This window comes from Varroa destructor, unplaced genomic scaffold (assembly GCF_002443255.2).
Source record: "Varroa destructor unplaced genomic scaffold, Vdes_3.0 BEIS01000007.1, whole genome shotgun sequence".
Classification (NCBI taxonomy): domain Eukaryota; kingdom Metazoa; phylum Arthropoda; class Arachnida; order Mesostigmata; family Varroidae; genus Varroa; species Varroa destructor.
In genome coordinates this window covers 23,373,697-23,384,045 of record NW_019211460.1, presented here as the reverse complement: position 1 = coordinate 23,384,045, position 10,349 = coordinate 23,373,697, and the positions used below count along the sequence as shown (strand labels likewise).

At 44.1% G+C, this 10,349-nt stretch overlaps 1 protein-coding gene across 1 annotated transcript; it reads right to left on the bottom strand.

Moving 5' to 3' along the window:
- Positions 1 to 1,738: 1,738 nt before the first annotated feature.
- On the bottom strand, positions 1,739 to 7,683 carry LOC111254240 (uncharacterized). Its single transcript, XM_022814867.2, has 2 exons — positions 7,362 to 7,683; positions 1,739 to 2,607 (listed from the first exon to the last, which is right to left on the bottom strand). The coding sequence occupies exons 1-2, from the start codon at positions 7,450 to 7,452 to the stop codon at positions 2,150 to 2,152; spliced, it is 549 nt and encodes a 182-aa protein (XP_022670602.1). The 5' UTR covers positions 7,453 to 7,683; the 3' UTR covers positions 1,739 to 2,149.
- Positions 7,684 to 10,349: the final 2,666 nt, after the last annotated feature.

The window sequence follows — 10,349 nt, the reverse complement described above, 5'->3', positions numbered from 1 at the left end:
TTAACAAATATGTCCTATACGAAATCTTTAAATAGGAATTCTACGTGGCATGGTTTGAGCAACGTACTCGCCCGACATCAGTTAGTTCAGTAAACTCTATATTCGTCTTTGTCAAGTAGATCGAAAAGACTACCCTACTTTTTCTACACTATCATATATAGAAGGAAGATCCTCTGAACGTAAGTTAAGGCAAGTGTGTTGACTTAGTTTGTGGCGTTGGATAGAATCGGCGGCGAAGGCCCAAGCACGCGGAAAAGCTGATGACTGGGCAACTGGCATCGTCCTATCCAAGAGCTTCCACACAGGGGCGCATTTGCCCACCTAAGGCAATGCGAGCGAGTGTACGAGAGGCACAGACCTACGGCTCGAAGTGGCACCCGGTGTGTCCAGCCAGCTACACAAATTAATATACCACTTACCTTCCCTATGCTTCGCTTTCTATATTCTACCGTACTTAGAGCTCACTCCGGAGCTTCTCGAATACTGCCTACCCGAGCATGGTATAGCGCCCTGCAGAATGGTTAGCGCCTTAGCTGTCCAGGTGACACTGTCAAAACGTATACTCTCCAATAATAAATACTGTGGAATCTCGAAAAATACCGTATAGTGATTAAAAAAATACCCGGACAATTGTTAGAAGTCAAGGAAAAACGAGAACGAATGGAAAATTACTAAAAGACACGTCAAAGTAAGCTCGACGTGTCGATTAGCTAGCAATCCTTGCTTGCAAAATAATTGTTACTATGATCATGAGCAGGCATGAGCTTTCTCACAAATAGCTCATTCAAACTTACTTAAGAGGACTTGCTTGGGAAAAATATCGGGTCGAACATGCTGTACCTAGCTCTGAACCTTTGAAGTTATTATCCTGACATATTTTCTCTCAGTGCAGCGATTGCTTATCAGTTCTTCAAAGATCATGTTGAAGTTACTATTGAACAGGTTCTCGTTCGTCTATAACAGAGCTGAGCGTCAAAAGGTCCAGTATAGTTTTTTGTCCTAATTGCAGTTACCCGTCTTTATTTATAAGCGAACCCCGGTGCACTCTATTTACTCTATTTATACGAACCCCGGTGCATAGGGACAGTAGGAAGCGGGAAGCTTTCTGGTGTTAGGTGATAGATATTTGGAAAAATAGACCCGTTTCAAAAAGGAGAACCTATGAAGGGTGGCATGTCAATCAATAGAATAAATAATAAATCCGCTTACGGGGTTCGATACTGCTGCTGCCGCCGCCGCCGCCACTGCTTTTGTGTAAACAAACAACAATTATTAATTCATAACTTTAATGGCATATAAAATGATGGTCCAGTGCTCGTTTTGGGCTGGTCTTCTTTACGTTTTTGCGCTTCCCAAAACTGTGCGCTTCATCGATCGTCACGGACATGTTTGAAAGAGATGGAACAAAATGCCAGCATATCGCCTGGCTATGTCCTGTATCGAGAGATAATAATAGAATTAGTCATGCGACAAACCTGCTCGGCCGTGTAGTACTTAGATCGAATCGAATTGATTTTTTACACGATCCTCGTTACAAGGCCATACTTATATTCACTTCGAAGCTTTATACTTATAGTATCGTGTACTAACGTGTTTATCGTGTCTGAAAACTCCAGTGCTTTTTCCCTGTAAACTAGCTTTGCTCTTTATGCCTAGGTGTCTGCCCTATTTTAAAAATCAAACCGATGCCCAGTTCTCATTGCTACAAAAATTACTAGTAATTACTCGAGTATCTATATATATATATATATATTTATTGCCACGCTTATTTAGTCTATCACCGTCATCTATTTTGGAAAATTTGTTTCACCAACCACAGATTTGTGCCGTTGCCCCTCGCAAACCCGTATCACTATGCAACCAGTGAACAAACGCTACTCCACGTAGTCTCTTTACGATTTTCGTTCAGTCAAGGCCATATGTTAAGACCTCCCTTTAATTTACAAGATAGTATCATCTACACCGCACGAAACAACAGAAGCTATTTCGAGCCTGATACTACATTACGTCACTACAGGAAAATCAACCATACACAGTTAGCCAAGTTCCGAATCTAACAACAAACTTTCCAGCTGAACTTGAAACAGTATCACTGTAAACGACGTACACTCGAAATAAGTTATACCGCAAATCAGCCTGCACCAACATTCTATATGACGGCACAACACTTATTCCTCTTTTTTGGTGTCGGCATTGGGGGTGGCAGCGGCCTCGGTAGCTTCATCCCTTCGTGATTGATATTTCTTACACTTGTTTCGCTACATTCACTCATCGGCAGCATGACCTCGCTGGATGTTATAGTCTCTGTCTTCGAATCTGCTAGAAATGCGTACTTCTTGTTCTGAACTCCGCCCGGCTCCCTGTGGCCAGCTTGCTGGTTGCCAGATTTAGCCGATGAACTACACTGTTGTCGCCGTATTCGACCCGCTTGCCCCGAGAACTTCCTTTCGGATTTGCAGCTATCCTCACTGGTGATATCAACCCAATTGCTTGTGCCGCAGTACGGCATAACCCTGTTTTTCGACGCTTTTTTTACTTGTCTCGATTCTTTGTGTTGAACCGGTTGTTTTTCTTTTTGGCCACGATGAATAGATCCCACAGAATAGGCTGGAAAATGAAATAAGCACCATGATTGTAATATCTAGGACAGCTCAACTCAGCTGATAGCGAATCCTATTTATATCGGACTATAATTCAGATTTACGCGATTGTTACAGGCGTTTCCGGAAACCCTGCTTTTGTAAGGCAAACTTTAATAACCCACTATCAACGGGCACCATCGTATTGTACTGTGTCGCGTGAAAGAGTTCACCATCGAGTGAACCCCAAAAACCTTTGTATTTAGTAACTTACGCTTATTGCATTTACCGTTATTTCATATTACTCTAAAAATTGTGACTAGCGCATGTTTTTTATTATCATTATTAGGCGTCAAACAACGAAACCTGCGTTAATTACTGAAAGTACTCAACTTAAGTTAGTAACACATTAAATTTAGGATAATTTATTCAGTTATTAGTTGATGTGGATTAGAGAACTTTGCGAACGAAGAACATTCAGGTCCGTACAAAAGCCAAGCACGAACTTAATATGGCGGATGTAGCATATCGAATATCACCGAGTAAATAACTAGAAGTTTTTTTTTGCCAATAAGTAAAGCTCATCGACGTGTTATCTTAACACTGAATTGCTAAAAGATACAACATCTAGATAATTAGGTATGCTGAAAAAAACTAATCACCGAATGTATTAATAACGGTTTGTCACTGTTTGATAATCGGCAATCAGGTGGCTCTCTGTTGTTGAGGTACTTCAGGCACACGATAAGGATTCTGCCAACGATTCTCTTATCCGCGCCGAGGCTTGAAGGTTCCCTGACATCTGCAAACCGGGCCTTCGCCGAGTGAAGCGATAGGGGAGTCTACTAACAAATAGCTTGAATTTACATTCGATTATACTCCTTTTGTTAAGGATTGCTTCACAGAGCGTGTCTATGTTCGATTGCGAACCTAGACCACCGTATCTCGAACTTGAATAGGCAAACACGTTACTTTCACTGCACCATCACAGAGTTTCAACGCAAGCAACATAGCTACTCTTACGCTTCGAATGAGAAAAAACGACCTGCCACTAACGATAGTTACTAGAGTGATCTTTACTCATCCGTGATTGTCAGTGAAGTCGGTATGTGACACTTCTATTCAATCAAACAATGCTTCGTTATTCAGACAAAGCACGTGAGTCGCATTTCGAGCGAGACAGCCTCGTCGTGCAAGTCTCATTGACTGCCGTCCAGTTGCAGCTCTTCCCCGGCGACAAAAGCGGTACTAACGACCATTAGAGAGTGAGACACTGGTGTTCAGGAATCAGAAATAGCTTTATGGTTCGCAGCGACATAACGACAGATAGTGAGCACAGAAGCACTCGCTAAGATCAACGGACTTACGTTTTAACGATCACTAACTCTGAGCAAGGAGTTAACAATAGTCACGCGGTGAGCAACTACTAGGCAAACGATTGCGCGACAGGTCCAGTAAGAGATACATGGAGGCTTGGACAGGGGAGCTATGCGGCTCGTGAGGCATAGGCTTCATTTGGACATGCGGAATTATGGCGTTGCCTACGCACCCTTTCCATCTTCTGTTTCATATACATTCTCGTCATATATGAATGCATGAATACCAACGAGCTGCGCAAAGCTGGCGAATGAGTACCAGCAAGAAAATGGCGACGGGAATTAACGTCTAACACGAGGCCAACGTTGGCACATCTACGTTGTGTGAGCCTATATGCTGCGGCTGCAGGCCGCGATTACGATTCTGAGACTTAGGAATAGCTTATTTTCAATTAGAGTCACGCAGTTATGTGCTGAGAGCTAACCGCCTTCGGTAAGGGCTGATGTACTACAGTTAGAGAAAGTCGTCAACTCAAATCTCTGTAGGCTGTACGTTACCGGCGAGCAGCTATGGGCAAGTGGTAGTAGTCTTCAGTGGCAATGGTCCCTGCTGGCATTTCAGTGAGTCGTAACAACAAGGTAAAAATTGCGGCTGCCACGAGTATAACCGCAGCACCGGGCCTTTCACCACAGCTATCTCTAACCTACTCTGCTTATTTACCTCTCCTAGCCTTTCGATCTCGGCGGAAAAGGGCTGGTTACCCATATATCCATTTGGATAAAGGAAAGCGACGAGAGACGGAACGAAAAGCTCTAGAGGCGTTAAATTAAAACTGTAGCAGACATACGAGCTTGTTATGACTGATGGATTGCCGGAGTGTCTTTGTTGCCGGTTGACAATGTTTATTTTATTGATACAAAGTAGAAGGTGTACCAGCATGTAACATAATGGAAAAGTGATACGGTCCCAGATATCTATGCGCCGGTTTCGCGAGCAGGGGTACCCGGCAAATCTGAGAGAGAATGACAGATCTTACATGAGGTAAGGGAATATATATCGAAATGCGTTAGAGGAGGCAAAGTTGACACTTGAGAGGTATGCATGATGCCAACATGATGACAACAGTTGAAAGAGCTCTTATCACCGTTAAGGAGTTTGTTGACGGTGAAACGTCTAGTAATGGAGTTCCTTACGCACGTTCTTTTCAAATCTTGATGAGTGGAATCAGGTCCATATCTGTCACCTGTTCCTATAATTTCGTGGAAACTGATTGATTTAGAGTAAAGGAGAATTCCAACCGAATAGAGGTATTACTTGAATGGAATTTGTCTATTAATACCTACTATTAGAAATATCTATACAGACCAATCACTAGGGCAAGCCCGAAGCTCCGCAGCTCCATACATGGCAATAACCGAGAACCACTCATCATAATAATCGCGCCCCACTCATTTTCTTCAGACGGTCGCAACAAAACCTATAGCTTCTTCTTTTCGTATCTATGGAAGTGCAAATAGTTCGCGCCAGAAACTCCCGTTATCGGCCGCCGTTTTCGCGCCAAACAAGTTCAACCCTTAGTCGATACAGGAATCTCTACCGCGTTTAATGCCAAAGCTTTTACCCCCTCCCCTCTCCAAAAACCTTTTCCCTTATTCCTCTTCAATGCCCCTTGTTTCCCGAGCTTCTTTCTTCTGTCTGCGGCTCGAAAAACTGTCAGCAGACGTAGGCATCGGAAACGAAGTAGCCTAACCTGGCTGTTACTGCTACTAGCTTTGCACAGCACTGCGACTCTAAATCTAAATTGTAAATGAGACAGACACCCATCGTTCCCAAGGCGATGTGGGCTGATGGCATAGGCATGGCCCGTCGCCCCTTCTTTTGAGTCTTGCCGCCAACCGCCTTTACCCCACCGTGTGTCGCCCTTAGCTATGTCTCGCCACCCAGGAGAAGGCTAGCTGTTGAATACTACCAGCGGAGGACGCCAAAGCAGAACCCGTCGTATGTAGCTGTGGCTACGGGGGACCCCGTTCAAGCGTCCGCTGACGAGCCCAAAAGCAGTCGTAGTAGTAGAAGAAGAAGCAGCAGCAGCAGCCACAGCCGTAGCGGCGCGGGTACGTGTTGACTTAATCAAATGTTTTCGCCGAGTACGAACGACCACCACTTCCGTTGGCGTAACGGTAGTTTTTCCACATTCATTGGCTCAATATACGATGTTACCGTTGTCGTCGGGTCGGCTAGGGGCTCGCTCCCTTCAACCCGACTAACTTGTTCCTCTGCATTACCAGCAACAGCATTATGCTGACTGTCTACAACAAGTCACTTTGCAGTAGCTCCCCTCGGTCTGGATCTAGGGGCTTCGAGATCCCGTTCGCCCGCGACTGTGACGGTGTGTACGATGAGTAAAAGCACGCTTCCTCTCTCGTTGAGCTCTGTATAACTTGCGACAGCAACGTACGAATAAGCTTATTATGCAGAAACAAGCGGGAGGAGTTCTAGCACGATGTATGCGAGGTATTAGCCGGTCGTTCTCTTTTAAAACAGTTTCGCTTGTGCGCGTGGATGTGCGTGTATAGTCTGCGGCGGAGGCAAGCTGTCGCTCGCAACCAACCGTGTTTTAGTGGAGTCCGAGTATACTACTACTGGGCAATCTGCAATAGGGACGGGGGTAAGTGAAAGAACGGAGAAAGCCTACCAAAGGACATGAGAATTCGTCAGCGCTTTTTCGTTTGCTACGAAGAGCGAACTTGTAGATAACCTGCTCGTTTTGATGATGCTCAAACGGTAAATGGGAAAGAAATCTGCCACCTCGCTGAATCTAGAAACTAGAAGGCCTAGAAGATGAAGAAAAAATTCTGACCTGTCGAAAACGAGGCTGCGAAAACAACACAAATAGGTTTAATCCACACGGAGAAGGTATCCGTGAATATATTCGTTAGGTGAATAATACGACAACTGTAAGAAAAAAATATGAACGTAATCTAACGTATCGGTATGGAACAAGATACAGGCTTCAAGTCCTACGTAAATAAAACCCATGTTAACCCATCGTGCCCGAGTGTACTGGCCAAAAAATATGCTGTAGGGTCAGATATTACATTAAGTTATTTAATTGCCGTATCGACGGACTGTTACTAAACTTAACTTTATCCGTTGTCTCTTCTCGAAGCCAGCATTGCCTGATTCGGATAATAACGGTACATTGTTTTGCAACATTTGTTATACAATTGAATTACAGTTCAGATCTTACCATTTTGAGTTAAACGCAATAAAGTAAACTTTGTAATCTAAAAGAAAAGATCGCTTAATGTCATGTGATCACAAAGAATGTAATATAAACAACTACTAGAAAATCTTCCACACTCTCTTGCACCCTAATAAACATAACGACAAGAGCCAATAGTTAAACCCAGATTTTATTTAGCAGCATTGTAGGTTTACAACGCTTCTATTGGCCATGTTGCGTACCTTCATGTCGAGGTTTTTGGTGATTAGTCGAACGATAGATGGGGTCAATGCTGCGGACTTCCATTGGGATTGGAATTGGTCCCCCCACCATCTTTTATCAGTGACCCGTATCCAATACACTCTAAATAAACGTTCTATTGTTTTGTCACGTTTTAAAGCTTTTCGCACTACAAAACGTTTAGTTCGTTTTGTATTGCTGAATTGAACGACACTGCACCGACCTTTTATGGATTCTTTGAAATTTACACAGCTCAGGCTCACTGTCCAACAATTTATATCTGCCGCCGCGTTCCGCCATGACAAAGCGATTCTCTCCAAATGCTACCAACATTGCTAGCGCGACGAAGCAACGTTGTTGGATACAATATACTGCTTCGAGATTTGGAAAAGGTCTCGAAAATTATTCTGTTCAAAATACGAATAATTAGCGCATACACCATATCCATTTAGTAGAATAATTACCTACCTGTATAAATATCACAGTTACTTAACTGAAATGGTTTACGCCAGGTGTATGGGAGAAAAACGTGGAACAATTTCAATATTGCATTTATCAGTCGTGTATAGCGAGGTAACACAATCTTTGGTTTCGACAGTTTACCTAATTGGGCTAGGAGAGATACTGGACACAAAATAGGAGAATATTAGACATTTTGATGAGCTAAGACAGAAACGAGCGGTGTTTCGGTTTACCGCAAAAGTCTTACGCGCGTTTACTCCTTCGCTTCTCATATAAAACAGTAGATCTGATGTTGAATAAATGCAGAGGGCCTTATAAAATTCGATATGATTTGAGCAAGTAGCTCACTTGATACATCCTCATAAAACTAATTAGTCTCAGTTCATTATATCTCATTTCGAAATAAGGATTCTTGCGTTACATCGCAACTTAAACAGAATCCTATTACATACAGGCTCGATGTTCTCAGTAGCTGAAGTAAGGTGACCCAAATGCTACCCCGATACTTTCTGAAGCTGATTACCAATTGAATACTCTGGCCTCTACTTATAAAAGCGATAGGTTCCGAAAATTCGAGCATACTGACCATCTGGGGCTCAAATTTCTTGCCGCTTAAGGCAACAGCTTTGACGATAGAAGCCCTCAAACAGTTCCCCCTTTGCGTTGGCTCTGGCGAATGGGTCAGATCCGCAGGCTGTTGAAATTGTCCAAAGCCCAGCGAGCCATCGGCTGGCTGCCTTTCTGATAGCAAACACGCCTGGACTGCTCAATCTAGGTGGCTTTTGCTTGCCGTGGTATAAACAAGCAATTTTGCTGGTCAAAGGGCCGACCACAAACAAACACATCTGCATTTTATAGACTTTCGGATCAAGCCAGGCAGAACCAATTCACTGAAGCGGATTCTAGTGTTGCGAAAAGTAGTTGAACGAGACCTAGCCTGCGCGTACAGATCAGAATAAACCAGGAACATATGTATAGGACCTGATGGTTTGCCTCTGGCGTATATTATATATGGAACCATCTATTTACCTAAATCGTATTTAACTCTTTAAATACCCATTCGTTGGAAGTGTACGGTTTTGAAGGACAACAAACGCATACTGAACTAAAGGCATAAAGGATAACAATGCTGTCACTAGCTAACTTCCAAGTCAGCTAATAGACTAATTATGATTTGTGATTTTTTATGTATATCAGATGTTCCCAATGTGGTACTTGAAAATATAAAAAAAACACAATCAATCGTAACCAAAATGAACGTGGAGATGTGTTTATCATTAGAACGACTAGCCTAAGAGTAAGCCTATACGGAAGTTGCAAGAAGTCTACATTAGGAGCTCAGCGTAGAATAAGCCTCCGTTAACGCTAATAACCTCCCCCCCCCCCCCCTCTCCCAGCCAAATCTGTTTTCTGTCACTACCCACCCTAATCACAAAGTAGTCTTCTTTCGTGTTATTTTTTATGAATCCGTACAGAAATGTCGTTTGAAGTTGAGTATTCGTACGCAGAGCCCCATTCGAAGACATTCTAGACCAAGGCGTCTTACGTAGCTATAGCTCTATGTGGCAGACACCTGGCTCACTTGCTTGGACGTCGCCTAGCATTCTCCGATGTATTGTCCCATCTAGTCAACTATTCCGGCCTCATGCTTCGCTCACCGCTGCACTAATGAGCTTCAGCGTCGCTCCTCGAACTACACCCCCACGCCTCTACGTCCGAGTAGTCGAAAGGTGGACATCGCACGCCTTGGTAGGCCGCGCCTCGTTGGATTAACCTTAATGCCGCTAATGCCCCGATCGTCTTTATCGCCCTACCCGGAGTCCCCGCCTCCAGACTTTGACAAACACCAGGCGTCCACCGTTACCCACTGACGTGAGATGTGTCGCTTCACTGTTCCGTCGCATGGCATCACGTCGGTTATACAGCCCACTATCTACATGTTAGTATATCGACTTTGTGTAGTGCTAGGAGTATCAGAACAACGAGGGCGGCGGCGGCGGCGGCAGGCGCGACAGCGGAAAACGCCGATCACTGCCAGCTCAGCAAGCTGGGCCCGTACAGGTCCCAGGTACGTCTATGCCTAGGCGGCCTACGGACACGGTGGGCATGGAGACTCACCCACTTACATCGACAGAGACATCATTCTGTAGAGGCAGAAGCTCTCACATCAGCTTATTTTAATGTCCACCTTCTCTTAGGTAGGTGCTTCATAGCGGATCGGAAAAATAGAGCAAAGAGCATGGATCCAGACAAGGGTGCTTTAATTAGCTCGCACCAATATATGCTGAAGCATGAAGGGTTCACCAGAGGCAACCTGGAGCGGAGCTAGCGAAAAAGGTTGCTTAGCGCTGCGTAACTTTACCAATATCGAACGCGGCAGGCGTATTGGAGACTTACTGTTCATATTGAGATATACTTGTTTGTATAGACCAGAAAGTGACATCGAGAGGAACATTCCGGGAAGAGTACAGATTTTGACATAGCAGGAGACTAAACTTTGATTTAGATACCCCTATGTAGGCCGCTTC

What these genes read in the sequence shown, in the direction of transcription:
- LOC111254240 (XM_022814867.2), bottom strand. Translation starts at nt 7,452, where the DNA reads ATGGTGGGGGGACCAATTCCAATCCCAATGGAAGTCCGCAGCATTGAC. An exon ending in CCAAAAACCTCGACATGAAG is followed by an intron (nt 2,608 to 7,361) that starts GTACGCAACATG and finishes TTCATTTTCCAG; the next exon opens with CCTATTCTGTGGGATCTATT.